Raw genomic sequence first — 18,488 nt, 5'->3', positions numbered from 1 at the left:
GGCATTCAGGAAATGGATTTTTATTTTAAAATAAATTCTGACCTTTATTTCATCACCAATAAGATACTTAATTGCACAGTGGATAAATGTGGATAGTAAAATCCTGCAAGGATATAAAACACACAGAGAGCTCTGCCAGGTTACCCCAGCTTGGTATAACCAACTATTAACTCCACTTACCTAGGAGGAAGAGTGATGGGCCATAGTATTCTGCATTGCTGATAATGTGTTTCAGGGAGGTAGGCAGAGAACCATCCATTACTAAGAGAAAGTGAACATTAAGGAGAATAGAATCAGTCTGAAAATAGTGTGAGGAGTGGGGATAATGAGGAATATGTTACATATACCATACTGTGGTAAATAAAGTCCATGTTGATTCTAAAGTAATGGCTTGTACTGTCTCTTATTTTATTATTTATTCTCCGTCCATGAAATAAGCTAACAGTGGGCCAAAAACAAACAAACAACAACAACAAAAACACACAGATACGGAGAGCCAGAGAGGGATAGTAGGATAAAAGTGAGCACAGGTCTAGGAAAGTGACAGGAAACAAATGAAAGCTATTCAAAATAGCATGGCCTTTTCCTAAGTCTGTCTTGTAAAAGAATAGGTGTCAGAACAGTATGAAAAGGACCAGTCTTTGAAAGAGTCAAATATCCTTCAAAAATGTATCTGGAATAAAATACCATGTCGGATGCCATCTGAGAAAGCAGGGTCTTGAATGGCCTTCTTGAGGAAATTTAACATGGATTTGAGAAGTGCTGCTCGTTGTGGAATACACTGGACTCCTGGCAAGGGAGAAAGACGAGAATTATACTGGGTTCACTATTAAACCACAATGAACAGGCACATAAAACACAATTTTAAGAGACCCATATACACTAGCAAAACTAGCAGACATTTGAAGTGAGGTCTCTGGATGCTGGAATAATACTAAATTAAGACTTGAAATTGGAAAAATGAATTACCAAGAATGGCACAAGACAAATACTAAAATTAAAAGAAAAATTACAAAGTAAAAAGGTTCAACCCTCTGATCTCACTCAGTTCTCATTTTGGATGTTATCTGCCCTCCAACATGGTTTTTTGATAATCAACGTGCAAATTGTTGGAAAAGTATAAAGCACTATGAAAGCTATGTTAGTATAAGAATATGGAATACCAGAATGGTGATGTAACACGCATAGTCATAGGAAGCTAACCTCCAAATGTATCACTTAAGTTCTGTCTAAAGCCCTCTTCTTCACTAGTTTAATAACTCCGTCACTATTCAAGACTGCACATCTAACATGTATACGCACCAGGACGGGGGCCAGAACCAGGGCTGGAGCCGGGGCCGGGGCCGGGACCGGGGCCGGGACCAGGGCCGGGACCGGGACCGGGGCCGGGACCAGGGCCGGGACCAGGGCTGGGGCCAGAACCAGGGCCAGGGCCAGAGGAGATGCCAGTACTGCTGCTGGAACTTGATGCCCTTAATTCAATATCCAGCCGTTGCTCCACAGAGATGGATGAACCTGGACTGCTTTCCATAGTCACATCTGCAACTAAAGTACAAGTTATGACTTAAAAAAAAACAAACAAAAAAAATATTACAAAAAAAGGTACCACAAAAAGATTTTGTTGGAAAAAAATTTCTTTCATTAAAGTGAAATGACTTATATCACAACAAAGAACACTGAACCCCAAATGAAAATGTAAGCTTCCCACAAATAAATAAAAGGGTATTTAACATCATTAGTTAAGACATGCAAATCAAAAGCAATCTAACAAAAGAAGTCCGCCAATATTTCTCATCTACAAATTGGGAGAAGAGGTAGAGAGTGGTAACTACAACAAGTAATTCCATATATTATTAGTTGGTAGTAGATAGATGGTAGGCAGACCTTCTTAGGAGGGTAATTAATGAATATTAAAGGCATTAAAACATTAATACTCAACATACTGATCTGGAAAAATATCTATGAGCCAGTGAATAAACAATGCAAGACGAACAATATTTATGATCTCATCTTCCTGTTTTAAAAAATGGCATACTTATGTGAGCAGGTATTTGAAAGTACATTAAAAAGCCTTGAAAGAACCACACCAAACTAGTAGCTATGGTAGGTGGGTGAGCATTAATTTTTACTCTACACACTTAAATAATTTAATTAACTGATTATAAGAGTCATAATCACTGCTTAAAGTTTATAAAATACACTAAAGCTCCAAGTGATAAACCACCTTTACAAATGCTTTCTTTCAATCATTTTCAACCATATACATACATACCTTTTTCCCTTGTCTTCTTGAAACAGTTAAAATTGTAAAAGGCCCCATTCCACAGTCTATACTTCCACATCTTTATCAAGCAGACATTCAATATCTAGAATGTTTTGGGCATGGCAACAGCAAAAGAGACAGTATCCTGATACCATGGAGCTTATATTCTAGTGGTAATAAGACATCATAGAGTGACTATAGGGGTCTACTGCAGCTCGACCATCTGCTTCACCTCCTACCTCTATTTCAAACAACTTGTACCTTCCTTTTCTAATTATCCTTGTGAAAAACAACTTGCACTTCATTTGCAGAAAAAGTTTTTTAAGCTGGGCTCGGTGGCTCAGCCTGTAATCCCGCACCTTTGGGAGGCTGAGGTGAGTGGATTGCCTGAGCCCATGGGTTCTAGACCCGCCTGGGCAGGTGAGACCTCATCTCTACAATAAATGAAAAAAATTAGCCGGGCGTGGTAGCATGCGCCTGTAGTTCCAGCTACTTGGAAGGCTGGGGCGGAAGGATCGCCAGAGCCCAGCAGGTCGAGGCTGCAGTGGCCGGGAGTGGCCACTGCACTCCAGTCTGGGCTACAGTGAGACTCCAACTCAAAAAAAAAAAAGAAAAAGAAAAAGTTTTTTGTTGCTGAAAATATACACTCAAATGAGTTGAGTACTTTAGAATTTATGAGGAAGGATGAAAATTAGGGTGAAAAAACAAAAAAAATCTCAGACACAAATATACTGACTTAATAACTTAATTACCATCCATATCAGTTTCCATTTCTTCTCCTTCTTGCGTAGTACTGGGTCTCTGGATCTTTGGCTTGATCACAAATGGACATTCTTTTCGGCACAAATCAACTTCATGCTATAATCAAGGGAAAAGTAGTAAGAAAATCCTATATATATTTTACAGATTAAAAACAATTAAAATGAAAGAATGCTGCAAGTAGAGACAGAACTGAATTCTAGAAACAGAAGAGAGATAAGATAGTTCTTTAGGGTTCTTAGGACAGTTCCTAGGCTCAGCTCTTACTGAGTATAAATTCTATGCAAAGTATTCCTTATATATTATTATACCTCAAGTCTATAAATGAAGATAGAAAGTCCACTGTGGGACTGAAAAGCTGCCATGTCCAGGTTGGTGATGAGATCAACCACTCTGACAGCTCTGGTAACAAACGTAATCTGGTCCTGTTCATCACCAAGAAACTTTATGACCTATCAGAGAGAAAAAGGACAATGAACTAAAAGACACAAAGTTGTATAAATTTTATTCTCTTACATATATGCAATCTGGAGCCTCAGAGGGGTACAACAGTATAGGGGGAAAAAGCCTGTTTGATTTTTGGTGCTTCACAAAGGATAGCTCTATTACTTCTGGGACTCAATCTTTTCTGAGGTATGGAGGACATCAATTACTTCGCAGGAGTAAATAAAATATTCACAGAGAAGAAACCTAGTGCTTTGTGCCCAACATGTAATAAAGGCTATTTTTACTGTAATAGTTTTCTTAGGTTATCTGCTCTCATCGTGAAACATTCCAAACTTGCAACTCTGCACCCCTTCTTAGTTGATTTCTCAATGTATTAAAAAAAGAAAAAAGTACAGCACCTTCAGTAAGGCTTCCATCATTCCACAGGAGACCAAGGCTTCACCACCAGCATCATAGCTGGCTAGATGGTATAAAAAAGAGAAGAGAGCAGTGGCAAACTGGTGAGGGTATGGATCCATGGAAGGATCTACAAGGAGAGAGAAAGAGTAAGCTCAAAATTTGGTGTTAACCTGGCAGCATGCAAAAAACAGAAAAGGGCAGGAGTTTTCTTGCCTATGATAATCACCATCAAAACGTACCAATCATGGCCTGGATACAGTTCCGCACAAGTACTGGCAAAAATCCATGGTAGGAGGCAGTTCCAGTACAGTCAATAATACTGCTGAGTTTGGGAGTCCTTTCCAAGTGGACAATTGAAGTTAATGTTCGTAAAGAAGCAGCTTTAATCTCCTATGAGAACAGAAGGTAAACACAGAATGTGTCAAATAAAATGACTGAAACAAGTTCAAGTTGCCAGTATCCCAAACTCTAAACTTCAAGTCATTCTATAGGCAAGCATTTGCTAATCTTGCAGCTTAACATACAAACAGGAAGCAGTAAAAGGGCCAAGTTTCCCTTTGGGGGTTCTTACTAACCTCCTGGGAAAAAACAAGGGCAAATAGGTACAAGCCTGATATACAGAGAATATAAATACAGGATCCCTAATTCAGAAATCCAAAATATCCCAAAGTCCAAAACTTTTTGAGTACTAGCATGATGCCAAACGTGGAAAATTCCACACCTGACCTCATGTGGGAGGTCACAGTTAAAATGCACAAGATCATTTGAAAATACTGTATCTAATTGCCATTAGGTTTCATATATAAGGTACATATGAAACATAAATCAATTTCACATCTAGACTTGGACCCCATCCATAAGATATCTCATTATATATAAGCAAATATTTTAAAAAAATCCAAAACACTTTTGGTCCCAAGCATTTCAGATAAGGGATACTCAACCTGTAAATACTTACCATAAGCTGTTTATCTGTTATCTGAAGGACATCTACCAACTCCTCTATCAACCCATTATACAAGATACTGTTTGCTGATTCCTGCAAGGCATTGGAATATACTGCAAAAGGAGAGACAAACACTTTAGGCAAGAAGGCAGTGGTCAAGCCACTGCCCAATGACAAAATTTTTTGGCATTTACAGGTTCTGGGGAAGGACTCCCTTCCCAACCAGCATTGGAGGGCAGAATCACTGAATTTTAGATTGACCAAATATAGTGATGAGCTCTAAACAGCCAGTGAATTGACAAATTCCTTTATAAAAGGTATTGGTAGTCTTGAGCAATAATTTACAGGAATAGAAGTAGGAAATGAGAATGAACGGTTAATTTTTCACATCAATATTTTATATAATACCACTATGCCTTGGAGATAGACTTCCATTTTAACCTCTATATATGCTTCTGTTTTTAATGTAAATGCTTTTACAAGCTGTAAAGAACAGAATTTATGGACTATTGCATACTAACTCAGAAATTTGTATGACACTGAAGTAAAACTTGAGAATGCATGTAATCCACTTTCATAAATTTCACACTGAGAATACTGGGCATTTAGTTTCCAACAAACATTTCCTGATTACCCACAAACACGCCAAAAATTATGATAGGTTTGAGTACTAATACAAGAGCAAGAATTTCATAGCAAGCAACTCATAGTTAAAAAGAGGAAACAGGCTGGGTGTGGTGGCTCAAGTAATCCCAGCACTTTGGGAGGCTGAGATGGGAAGAATGCTTGAGGCCAGAAGTTTGAGACCAGTCTAGACAACATAGGGAGACTTTGTCTCTACAAAAAAATGAACTAGGCATGGTGCTGCACACTCGCAGTCCCAGCTACTGAGGAGGCTGAAGTAGAAGAAATGCCTGAGCCCAGGAAGTCGAGGCTGCAATGAGCCATGATCATGATGCCACTGCACTCAAGTCTGGGAGTCAAAGAGAGACTCTGATTCAAAAAAACCAAAACCAAAAACAAACAAACAAACAAAACCCCACAAAGGAGACAAACAAGTAGTAATAGAAGGAACACAATAACGGAAGTGGCAATCATTTTATACCTCCTGTGTGCCTGGCCTGTAGTAGGTTGCTTTCTAGGTTTTTATTTACTCCTCAGACCAGCCTCTAAAGTAAGCACTGTCTCAATATAAAATGAAGAAACTGGTCAGGCACAGTGGCTCATGTCTGTAATTCCAGCACTCTGGGAGGCTGAGGTGAGAGGATTGCCTGAACCCAGGAAAAGACCAGCCTGGGCAACATGGCAAGACCTCGTCTCTACAATAAAAAAATTAGCTGGGCATGGCAGCACACTCCTATAGTCCCAGCTACTTGGAAGGTTTATGTGCAAGGATCACCTGAGCCTAGCAGGATAAGGCTGTGGTGGCTGTGAGTGTGCCACTGCACTCCAGCCGGGGCAACAAAGTGAGGAGCCAACTTGGGGGGGGGAAAAAAAAAGAAAAAAGAAGTAACTGAAGCTGAGAGGATAAACATGTGACTAATAATCTACAGAATCAGGATGAGAACCCAGGTCTGATTCCAAAATCATGTGTTTTCTATTCTACTACCCCACAGAAAAATAAGTTAATTGCATAGTATTGACTACCTAATGAATATTCTCTGACCTTATTTCTAAATTATACCCCTGTAAGGATGGGAGAGGAGGAAGACAAAACAGCATGAGGAAGGGTAGGGGTGAATGGGAGATAACAACATGCATAATCATTAAAAAAAAAAAAAGACCCAAACCAAGACTAAACCCATGAGACATGTCAATAAGCATCATCTCCTCTTTCTGCTCCACCATTAAGGAGCTCAAGAATGATGAATGAATACAGTAAACACTGGAAAGGCTGGCAACTTTACAATTAAGTTGCTACCTAGGTAGCTATAATAAGCCTCATAGCACAAAGATGAGTGAAAGTTCAAAGGAAATCAAGCCCAAACTGTGTAATTAAAGCCTGTTAGTTATAATATTCTTCTCTTACCTAATATAGATATTGCATGCAGTCTGGCCTGAACAGCTTGCAATCGCTTCCTGTGATTAGAAAAGCCATGGGCCAGCCGTATGTGTGTAAATAACAGCATCTGTAGGGAGATAAAAACTATATTTAAAAAAATTAAACCGAAAAGGTGAATATTCTTTCTGGGGGCTAACTTGTTGGGCTGCTCGGTAAAACGGTTTACCGTTGCTATTGCTAAGGTATCAAACATAACTGCTTCCATCTGCTCTGAGGTTAGCTGACAAAACAGGAGTGAAACAAAGGCTCACAGAATCCTAATATCCCATTTGTTAGTCAAGCACTGCCACTATAATGATAGACAAAAAAAAAAGAACATTTGGTAAGAGTTCTGATGGTTATTAATCAAATTAAATATTTGATCACTGCCAAAATGAGCAGGAAAAAACCCCAACGCAACTAAATCCTTTCTCTTTTGATATCCCAATTGCTGAGAAAGCTATCACATATCAGATGCTCACAGCAAGTCAGGCAGTTTGTTTTCCTCGAACTCTCACCAGGACCTAGGGAAGTCACTAAGTGTTGGCCTCATAAAAGACAAGAAAACTAAGGTTCACAGAAGCTAATTTGCCCATGGTCTGAATCCAAAGCTGACATTCTCCCATCCCAGCATTATCACTAGTCTACTTGGATAACAACCACATCCTCTGGCTATTTTAAAGATATATCCTACCTGCTTATCTTTAGGAATGCTGTACATTTTGGTAAGAGATTCCATGATTTCAGAAGGGCTTTCTGAAATCTACATTAGAAAAAAAATACAGTTAGAAACAAAAAGTGAACTAAACATTAAGAAATGAGCCAACAGTCACAATTTCTCTTACCTTGTCAAGTTGTTCTATGTGAATATAATGTAGTGTATTACTAGTTGTCTGAAATTAAAAAGTTAAAAGAGCTGTTAGGAGTCATGAACACCCCAGTTTCCTCTGCCACAGAACTCCAATAGCCATGTGAAAACCAAGGTATCACCCTAACTGAACACTCTTAAAATCACAGTAGTTTTAGAGTCCTCCAAAACAACCATTTTATAGAATATTATTAGGAAAGCTTCTTTGAAACCAGGAGTAAATCTATAATGCACATACCATAGAACATTTCATATCTTTGTCCTTTTAAAAAAATTTTGAGTTGGGGTTTTATTCTGTTAGCCAGGCTACAGTGCAGTTCATGGTTCACCACACAGCTTTGCTCTACTAAGCTCAGCCTCCCAAGTAACTAAGACTATAGGCACATGCCATCATGTCCAACTAATTTTTTTTATTTTCTGTAGAGATGAGGTATTGCTATTTTGCCCAGGTTGGTCTTGAACTCCTGGACTCAAGCAATCCTCCTGCCTTGGTCTCCCAAAGTGCTAGGATTATAGGCATGAGATACTGCGCTCGTCCTTCTTTCTCCCTTTTCAGTCTTTCACTAACTTAACCCCCACAGCCTCAATATTCATAGCAAAGAGTGAATCCATGAAAATGGTTTTTCTCTGAATACACACTCAAGTTGATTTCAAGACAATATAAATCTAGAAATATTATCTATTTAACATAGGTAGAAGAAAAAGGGTCTTATTCACTAGGCTACTTCCAAACCAAATGTTTTAGTATCTCCACAAAAAATATGGGATGACCAGATACTTTAAGACTCTATATTCACGGCTAGGCTCGGTGACTCAGCCTGTAATCTTAGCACTTTGGGAGGCCGAGGCAAGTGGATTGCCTAAGCCTGTGGGTTCAAAACCAGCCTGGGCAACTTGGCGAGACCTCATCTCTACAAATAAAAAAAAAAATTAGCCGTGCATGGTAGCGTGCGCCTCTAGCTCCGGCTACTTGAAAGGCTGAAAAGGAAGGATCGATGAAAACCAGCAGGTCAACGCTGGAGTGGCCGTGAATGTGCTACTGCACTCCATCCTGGACAACAGAGTGAGACTCTGACACAAAAGAAACCAAAAACAAACTCTATTCACTATATATAGAGACTTCTTACAGGACGGCTCAAGTAGAGAAACCCAAGCTTTCATTATCCAGACTATATTACACATCATGTTGGAATTCTTAACTGAGACCATGAGAAAAATACATGTCCTACCAGTGTCCCTTAACAGGAGCTCTGTCTTTTAGCAGCTCTTAACATAAATAAGTACCATCCCAACTGGAGATGGTGATTGCAGTGAACACTTATTCCTGAGAAGCTGTTAGGCATATTTAACTTAGGAAGGTAGCAATGCATCTCAAAACCACTGCTTCATTTTCTAGAACTGAGGAGGTCTAGAAAAGTCAATCCCATTTACAGGTAGATTGTAGACTATCAGAAAAATTCTGAATGACTCACCCTTTTCTCAATTTTGACCTCGGCTCCAGGATCTGCATAGAATTCAAAGTGTAGTGTAGTTGCACTGGGTGGGTATTTCTGTGTATAAAGTATATCAAAGAGTCAGACACTGAGTTTCATCTGATTATAGACAAGGCAAATATCATCTCCCAATTCTCCCCTCAAAGTCCAGCCACTTCAACTCACTATGGCAACAGAATGAGCAGTACATTTAGTTCCTATGAGTTGGGACCCCCCCCAAATGAATTTATTTATTTAAAAAAACATGTGTTTATTCTTATATGTCTAAACTTCAACTACCTTCAAAGTACTCTCCATCTGATGCACCACACCTACCGAGATGCTTTATTCCACTACTCAAAACAGTTTTTGAACTCGTCAAATTTGATGCCTTTTAGTGTTTCTGTCATTTTTTGTTTCACCTCTTCCACACTGGCAAAACATTTGCTTTTGAGGACTTTTTTCATCTGGGAAAAAAGTCACTCGGGATGAGACTGGGTCAATAGGGAGGGCGGGGCACAGAGGTTATCCTGTTTTTGGTCAAAAACTACTGAACACTCAGCATGGTATGGGCAGGAGTGCTGGTAAATCGCCCATCAAGAAATGGGCAAATGCAATGAAAGAATCTCTAAAAAATTTCACTGAAGCACTATGCAGCCTCTCACAATGTTACCTGGTACACTGATGCCAATGGGTTCCTAGAACACTTACCTAGTAGGTGAAGCCTGTACTACAAGGGGCTCCCCTACAAAAATAATTGTTTTGCCTTTAACTCCTTGTCCTAGAGCAGGGCTCAAGTGGGATGGCATGTGTTCAAACAAAATCGGGAGGAAGGAGTCCAGAGCTCCAAAAGCTTCCACTTTTTACTTGTAAGTTACTAGCTGCCTTTCATTTCAAGAGATCAATTTTGACTGTAGCTATTTCCAAGGGGGAAAAGATAGGCAAGTCTGCCAAGCAGTTTGAATAAGAATCCAAGAAAGGGCAGAGAACAAATATAAGGGTACAGGTACTAGCTAAAGAATGGGAAATAACAATTTCATGGAAACCTTAATGTTTTATCATCAAACTTCTGAAATATTTTATTTAAAGTATGCCTCATGGGCATATCTTCATAAATCTTCACATACTTTCCACCATTCTACACCACTTCTCATGATTATGCATTTTTCCGCACACACAGAAACTATGTCAACATAAACCAGACCCTGACATCACATTCTCTTTAATTCTAGGAAAGCAACAAGATGAGCAAGATTAAGATCACAATAGTATGTCTGTTAAAAATATCTCTTTGGGAGACATCACTAGCAGTGGTTGCCTCTGAGGATCAAGAAGTTACCATTGTATACCTCTTTACACTGAATCTTAAAAAATGTATATGTATTACTTCACCTTAAAGTACACATCATATTTTTAAAAGTCTCATGACATGCCAGATCTCAGTAAATAAAAGAATGTATGAATTCTTAACACAGGCTGGGACTAAGAAGAGTAACAGACATCACATAAGCCTAGTACAATATATCATACTGTTTTGCCCGAGGGGCAAAGAACAAGCTTTCACATGTGTAAGGAGGCTAAGAATTAACCAACTAAACCTTAAGATGAAAATTAGGTTCTCATAACTCCAAACTCTGAGTATACCCCAGGATTTATGTAGTTGTGATTATTAAACAGAAAACACTCATTCCCATATCATCCAATATCTATTCATAAAATAGTCAGTAAAGGAAATATACCAGATAAGGTAGGAAAGTAACTTGCTCTAATTTGTGTTTTTTTGTGACCAGAAAAAGAGTCATTTTTCTGGGGGGAAAAGGCGTGCTAAGATAAAAACACTAAATTTCACTGCAGTCATTTGTGCTAAACATGACAAACTGACTAGATAAACTATATATCTGCTGGAAAACCAGTTGCTTCTAGGCACAGAATTGTCATTGGAAATCCAATTGTGTTTTGTGGTTCCACAGCAACATAAAGCAGAAGGGAGGATGGCTTAAGCTCATTACTTAAACATCGGTGAAAGGGAGAGAGGTAAACACAGAAAGTACACAGAAGAGTGTAAGTTCTCAAGAAGCCTAGCAGTAGAACTGCTCTCCAAGCAGCCATTCTTAAGTGCATGCCACAATGTCCAGAGCTCGATAGTTCCAGTGTGAATATAAGCAAACGTAGTTTCTGGGATTTAAAAAATCACTTTCAAACTAACTCAACAAATGCATCTCCCTACTCAAGAACTGAATATGAACATATACTGTGTCTCTTGAGATTCTTTATCTACCAACAGCACATCAAGAGTCCAAGCACTGCTACACTGCTTCCTAAGGTCTGCCATATTTCAAATGATCTAAGGTTCTTCAAAGGTCCTGATATGAAGTGATAACTTCATATACCATATATTTATTGAAAAGTAAGGCTCAGAAAAGGACCATAGCTCTGCCAAAAGACACCCATATCCCAAAGAGTTACTTACCATCATATGCAAGTCTCTGCAACATTCTGCAAGTCCAAAGCCATTCTCTTTTCCACCCCAGCTCTTGGAAAAGGAAAAAGACAGTGTTAAGACAGTGCTTATGGTGCCTTGTGTGTAAAACATTTAAGAGTGTGTAGCAGCTTGGAGCATAGTGTTGAGAAGACATCCAATGTGAAGATCAAACAAGAAGAGGAAGCAAACAGAAGCAAGAACTTAAGACGCCAGGCAAGATGGTCTAAATCACCTAAGGGTGATTTCTTCAATAAGATCATTTTCACTGTTCTGTGAGGATGTTCCCAGGAACAACATAAGCAGTAATTGCCAGTCACTGCATTCTACACTCCTGTAATCATGCTTGCTGACAGGTCAGTCATGTCCCATCAGGCCTTGCCTGATGCTCTGCCTGCTCATCTTCCTCACTAAGATAAAACCACCCACTTTTCGGTTCCTCTCATTCTGACATAAGCTGTTACAAAGCAGAAGATTCTATCTTGTTTATTACTATTGTATTTTGCCACTGAAATCTAAAAACCTCTCAACGAGCCCCTCAGGTAATAGGAGGAAAGGCTCAAATGGCTTCCAAATCTGAAACTCCAGTCATACCCTCTTGTTTATTAATCAGCCTGCATCTTCAAAAGTCTTTGAAATATCAATCATTTTAGCATTAAGAGCTTTATTTTTTTATTTATTTACTTTTTTTTTTAGTTGAAGTCTCACTCTGTCGCCCAGACTGGAGTGCAGTGGCCGCTCCCAGCCACTGCAGCCTCGACCTGCCCAGCTCCGGCAATCCTTCTGCCTCAGCCTTCCAAGTAGCTGGAACTACAGGCACGCGCTACCACACCCGGCTAATTTTTTTGATTTATTGTAGAGATGAGGTCTTGCCAAGTTGCCCAGGCAGGTCTTGAACCCGCGGGCTCAGGCAATCCACTCACCTCAGCCTCCCAAAGCAGGGATTACAGGCTGAGCCACCGAGCCCGGCTTAAAAGCTTTATTATATTTCTACATGTAAATATCTCTCAGTCATCCCAGCTGCAACTATGAGTGTCAACTAATTACTTCTACTCTTCCCTTAATTCTGTAGGTAATCCATGTCTGGCATGGTTCAAGCACAACTGCCATTTAAATCCATGTCTTTATTTTATTCCCACCAACCCAGTGTGGTACCCAATTACCATGGATCTAGGCTACCAATGAAGCCTAATATGGCACACTCTCTCGCTACATTTAAGTGTTCTCTCCTTGTAAAATGCTGTTATCATGTCGTCACCACCTCCCAAGGAAGTCTTAGAAACAAACTAACAGTGTAAATTATTGAAGTCACCATTCACAAGGGTATCTATTATAGAATGCTATTTCTAAACTTGAAAAATCAAATAAAAACATCAATCAGTCTACCCCTTGAGAAATCAGCTTTCTCAAACTACACTTGGCCTACTGGTAGCCTTTCTCAATCCAGGTATATATGAAGCACAGAACACAGAAAATGAAGAGTGATAATTTTATTAATTATCCAAAGAATGGTACATAACTGGAACTCTAGAAACACAGAAGGGGAAGCCATTTTGTTATATATACATACATACATATATATGTATGTATATATGTATGTGTGTGTGTGTGTGTGTGTGTGTGTGTGTGTGTGTGTGTGTGTGTGTATGAAATGGATACCTTAGGGCATTAGGGTTTACTTCTCTAGTGGAAATCTGAGTGAGAAAGGCTGCCTGGAGACAGATATGTATGCCTCCCACTCTCAGCTGGTTAAAAATGGACTATTTTACTAGGAGTGATGTCAATGAAAATGCCAGAAGAGGGAACCCCAAAAGTCTATCCCTTCACAAAAGCAGTGAATAAAGCAGCAAAATCTATTTAGAATAATCTTTATCAGAACTCTGAAAACTAATAAAAAAAGTTTAAAGCAACCAGGCAAATGCTTAACGGAGGAAAACAAAACAAAACCAGCTGAGTCTCAGTAAGAGAGCTTTGGTCCTGCCTCAGCTGAAAACTAAGTCTGAGGTGTGAGGTGCTTTGAGGAATAAGGATTTTGAAAAGTATTCCTGGGAACCCAAACAGCCACAAGTATGCCCAGGACTGACACATCCTTGGAAAAGACCCGAGGAGGTCCTAAGCTCCCACCTCTGACTGACCTTCAGGCTCTGTACAAGGAAGAAGAGAAGGCTAGGGTAGAGTTGTAAACTTCCTGGCTGAATATTGAAGGTGTGCCCAAAATACACTCAGAGCTCATCTGCAAAGATTGGGCAATCATTTTTTCAGATTCCAGGTGTTTTAAGGCAAATCATTATCTAACCACTAAACTATTAAAACAGACACTAGAACAGAGAGTTCAATGGCCACACACAACAAACAACACACACTTTATGAAATTAGTTTAGAGAAGTCACTAAACAAATAACCCCAGCACATAGCAACAAGCCCTGGGGAGGGGTGAGGATCTGGTAATCAGAGATGCCACATTATAATAGTCAAAATAGCTAGTTTTCAACATAAAAATTATAAGACATGAACAGGAGGAAAAAAAAAACTATGACTCACACGCAGGAAAAAAAATTAACAGAAACTGTCCATGAAGAAATCCAGACATTGGACTTACTAGAGAAGACTCTAAATGAACTCTTTTAGATATGCTCAGAGAGCTAAAGGAAATCATGTACTAAGAATCAAAGGAGCCAGGGTGCGGTGGCTGATGCCTGTGGTCCAGCACTTTGGGAGATGGGGGCTAGAGTTGGAGACCAGCCCAGGTAAAATAGAGAAAGCCCATATCTCTAGGCAAAAAAGGAAACCATGAGAATAATGTCTCACCACATAAAGAATATCATTAGGGAAACAGAACTTATTTTTAAAGGAATCAAAAACAAATTCTGGAGCCAAAAAGTACAGTAACATGAAAAATTCACAAGAGGGTTTCAATAGCAGATGCAAACAGGCAGAAGAAAATCAGTGAACCTCCAAATAGGTCACTTGAGACTACACAGTCTGAAGAACAAAAACAAAAAAGACAAAATGAGAAGAGTCTATGCATATATGTATAATGCAAGTTCCATAAGGAGAGGAAAGAAAGAAAATGACACACAGGGATAATTTTTTTAAATAATGGCTAAAAACTTCCCAAGCTTGAAGGTCTGTATCTACAAATCCAAGAAGTTCAATGTTCATTCAAGTAGGACAAATCTAAATAGAGCCATACATATTGTATGCTCAGAAGTCAAAGACAGATTCTTCAAAGTACAAGAAAAGTGACTTGTCATAGACAAGGTCAACAGCTGAATTTTCATTAGAAACCATGAGGGTCAGAATGTAGTGAAGTGACATATTCAGAGCACTAGAAGAAGAAAAAAAAAGAAAACAAAACTCTATCAACCAATAATTCTGTATCCTGTACAAACATCTTTCAAAAATGAAGAAGAAATTAAGACAATCTCAGATAAACAAAATCTCAGGGAGGTCACTGATAGTAGACTTGCCTACAGGAAATGCTAAAGGGAGTCCTTCAGACTGAAATAAAAGGGCACTAGACAGTAACTTGAATCCACAGAAAGAAAGAACACCAGTGAGGTAACTGCATAGGCAAATATAAATGTCAGTATAAGTGCATTTTTGGTTTATAACTCCTCTTTTTTTCAAAATGTTTTTAAAAGACAACTGCCTAAAACTATACATCTATGCTGGTGGGTAAACTTTAAATATAGTCTGTGATAACAATATAAGTAAAGGGTGGGAGAAGAGAGTGATAAAAGAGCAAAGTTTTTGTCTGTTAAAACTAAGCTGACGTTAAACTTTTTGTAAATTAAGATGTTAGCTGCAGTCCCCAAAGCAAACACTAATAACTGGATAAAAGAGAAAAAGGGAAATGTAACACTTGAACACTAAACTAGATTGGACAGACATATTTAGAACAGAAAACAAAGAGCAGAGTGGAGATAAATAAAAAATTAAAAAATACCAACTAAAGCAAAAGTTGGTTCTTTGAAATAATCAACAAAAATAGACAAGCCTTTAACTAGACTGACCAAGAAAAGATATGCGTTCTTCCTTTTTCTGAAAATATAACATAGAAAGGAAGAAACAGAGAAAAGAGAAAGACATAAGACTGGGAGTAAAATATTTATCTTTAACACCAGCAACAAGTTACTGGATTTCTCTGATCTACAACTTCAAAATCGAGCCTATGTATAAAACTGAGAAAAAAATGCCTACAGCATCTATCTGAGAATTAAATGAGACGAGACATGTAAAGTACAAGGTCCAACATTCATTAAGAACTTAATTAGAAGCCAGGCTCGGTGGCTCAGTCTGTAATCCCGCGCCTTTGGGAGGCTGAGGTGAGTGGATTGCCTGAGCCCGCAGGTTCGAGACCCGCCTGGGCAGCGAGACCTCATCTCTACAATAAATCAAAAAACCAGCTGGGCGTGGTAGTGCATGCCTGTAATTCCAGCTACTTGGAAGGGTGAGGCGGAAGGATCGCCGGAGCCCAGCGGGTTGAGGCTGCGGTGGCTGGGAGCGGCCACTGCACTCCAGTCTGGGTGACAGAGTGAGACTCCAACTCAAAACAAACAAAAACTTAATTAGAAGCACTTACTGCTAAATATGACCACATAGTCACACATTAAAGATATTCACTGTGGGTCATAGTGACTCATGCCTGTAATCTCAGCACTTTGGGAGGCTGAGGCAGGAGGACTGCTTGAGCCAAGGAATTCATGACCAGCCTAGGCAACAAAGTTAAGACTTCGTCTCCATGAAAAAAAAATCAAAAAGTAAGCTGTGTGTGGTGGTGTACACCTGTAGTCCCAGCTACTTGGAAGGCTGAGGCAGATAGACAGCCTGAGCCCAGGAGGTCTAGGTTGTGGCCGTGCCACTGTACTCCACAGCCTGGGCGACTGAGGGAGGCCCTTGACTTAAAAAAAAAACAAAAAAAACCCAAATATTCACTGTGGCATTATTTACATTAGGAAAGTACAGGAAATTACAAAAAAAGATGAAAAAGTAAATTGAGATAACTACAGATGGCATGATTGACAGTATTTATGGAAGGTATAAACTAAACTCATATTATAATGAAATCCATTTAATGGAATCCGGTATCAGTCTCATTCCTGAAAAGACTTTGCCATTCTAAGCAACATAAAATCATGCAGTTATACTTTCTTTCAATGCTTTTATAGTTTCATGTTTTTTGCATTCAACTTTTTAATACATCTTAATTTTACTTTGATGAGGTAGGATTTATCTTAATTACCCCCAGAATTGTGAGTCATTGTTCGAACATCATTTTATTGAGTAATATATCCTTTTCCCACTACTCTGAAATGTCATCCTTACCATAAATTCAACTCTTACATGTTGGATTTGCCTCTGAAGCTACTGATTGGTCAATTCCACTCGGAGTGTCACACTATTTTAATTGCTGTAGTTTTATAAAATGGTTTAATACCTAATAGAATAAGTACTTTCCCATTACATTTCTAATATCTTCTTGGCTATTCTTAGGTCCTCTAGTGAAGACACATGAAGTTTAAAATCAAGGTATAAAGGCTCAATGCCACATAGAAGAGACAGTTAAGTCAAATCAAAGATCTGAATTTGCAAGGCAGAATAAGCTTGAAAGGCTGTACACTATAATTATTTTCCTTTCCTTTCTTCTGCTGTCCCAACTAATTGTTTTAGAATACTTCTATTACCGTCACCACAAAATCTTTCTTGCCAACTTTTGCGAACTGATGAAAAAAACCAAGCATCTCTAATTAGAAAGTTTTGATAAGCTGTGTTCCTTAAAAAACCATGCTAATTCAAACCTGACTCAGGAAAGTCCATGACGGTGTTACATTTATGAGCTAGTACCACTATATTAAAGAAATACTTCTTACAAAATTATTAGTCAGTCCTATCCAGAATAACACTGATTTTTTGCCCTTTTTATTAACAGGCATCTGTATATCCTGCTTTCTCAACTACTAAGCGAGCCTGTTTAAACAAAACAGAACAAAACAAAACAAAACCAAACCATGTTTTACACTATATCTGCTCTATTTGGAATAGGTCTGATCATATACTTCTTGAGTGGAGTTACTTGGAAGATCTGGGTGAGAATTCATAGACAGCCCATAGGTTAACGTTTAGGTATGGAATAAGAAGCATGCTTGAACAACCATACATGACTAAGGCAGGAACAGCAGATACCATATTTCACACTTTAACAAGGGATAAGAGCCCATAGGCTTTGTCCAAAAATAATATATACAACTTCTGAATCTCACTGTATTCATCTGTGTAATAGTGCTACCATACAGACCCTGGCACTTAAGTAGACACCCAATAAATAACTGTTAATTATGTCACAAAGGAATATACACCACCGTACTTGATGGGATTTGGTAAAGAGTGAATAAGTATTCAGACAACAGAAAAAGGGTTGATGTTCTCTGAGGTGGAATTATAAGAATCTGATAAAATTTTCTAGCTTTACTCGATAGGATGGACTAGACCAGTGGTTTGTCCTGGATCAGCAGTTCTAGTATTACCTGAGAAAATTTTAGCAATGCAAATTATCAGGCCCACCCCAGGCCTACCAAATCAGAAACTCCAGAGTGGGGAAGAGAAGGAAGACTAATCTATGTTTGAATAAAGTGATTCGGATGCATGCTCAAGCCCCCCCCATAAATCCTTCATTGATGCTCAAGTTTGAGTAAACTAGACCTTCACATAAGACAGCAAACTGAATTTTAACTGATTCAACAAGTGTTTCTGGAGTATTTTCCCTAAGTTTATTGTTCACTTATCACTGTTCACATTCACAATTAGCCCACAT

The 18,488-nt window shown here is 38.8% G+C and overlaps 1 protein-coding gene across 1 annotated transcript in view; it reads right to left on the bottom strand.

Annotated features, from left to right (window-relative positions):
• The window catches only part of HUWE1 (HECT, UBA and WWE domain containing 1, E3 ubiquitin protein ligase), a 133,891-nt gene that overhangs the window by 73,533 nt on the left and 41,870 nt on the right, over positions 1 to 18,488 (bottom strand). The window contains exons 7-19 of the mRNA XM_021708454.1: positions 11,666 to 11,728; positions 9,196 to 9,273; positions 7,701 to 7,748; positions 7,550 to 7,618; positions 6,844 to 6,943; positions 4,827 to 4,927; positions 4,108 to 4,258; positions 3,868 to 3,995; positions 3,334 to 3,474; positions 3,016 to 3,121; positions 1,303 to 1,545; positions 688 to 789; positions 181 to 261 (exon numbers count right to left, since the gene is read on the bottom strand). Of these exons, the coding sequence (XP_021564129.1) occupies positions 181 to 261; positions 688 to 789; positions 1,303 to 1,545; positions 3,016 to 3,121; positions 3,334 to 3,474; positions 3,868 to 3,995; positions 4,108 to 4,258; positions 4,827 to 4,927; positions 6,844 to 6,943; positions 7,550 to 7,618; positions 7,701 to 7,748; positions 9,196 to 9,273; positions 11,666 to 11,728 (1,411 nt within the window). The remainder of the gene's footprint in view (positions 1 to 180; positions 262 to 687; positions 790 to 1,302; positions 1,546 to 3,015; positions 3,122 to 3,333; positions 3,475 to 3,867; positions 3,996 to 4,107; positions 4,259 to 4,826; positions 4,928 to 6,843; positions 6,944 to 7,549; positions 7,619 to 7,700; positions 7,749 to 9,195; positions 9,274 to 11,665; positions 11,729 to 18,488) is intronic.

The sequence above is a fragment of the Carlito syrichta genome, unplaced genomic scaffold (genome assembly GCF_000164805.1).
Source record: "Carlito syrichta isolate Samal-C Ts95f unplaced genomic scaffold, Tarsius_syrichta-2.0.1 Scaffold137883, whole genome shotgun sequence".
NCBI classification, from domain to species: Eukaryota; Metazoa; Chordata; class Mammalia; order Primates; family Tarsiidae; genus Carlito; species Carlito syrichta.
This window is presented reverse-complemented; position numbering and strand designations above follow the sequence as displayed.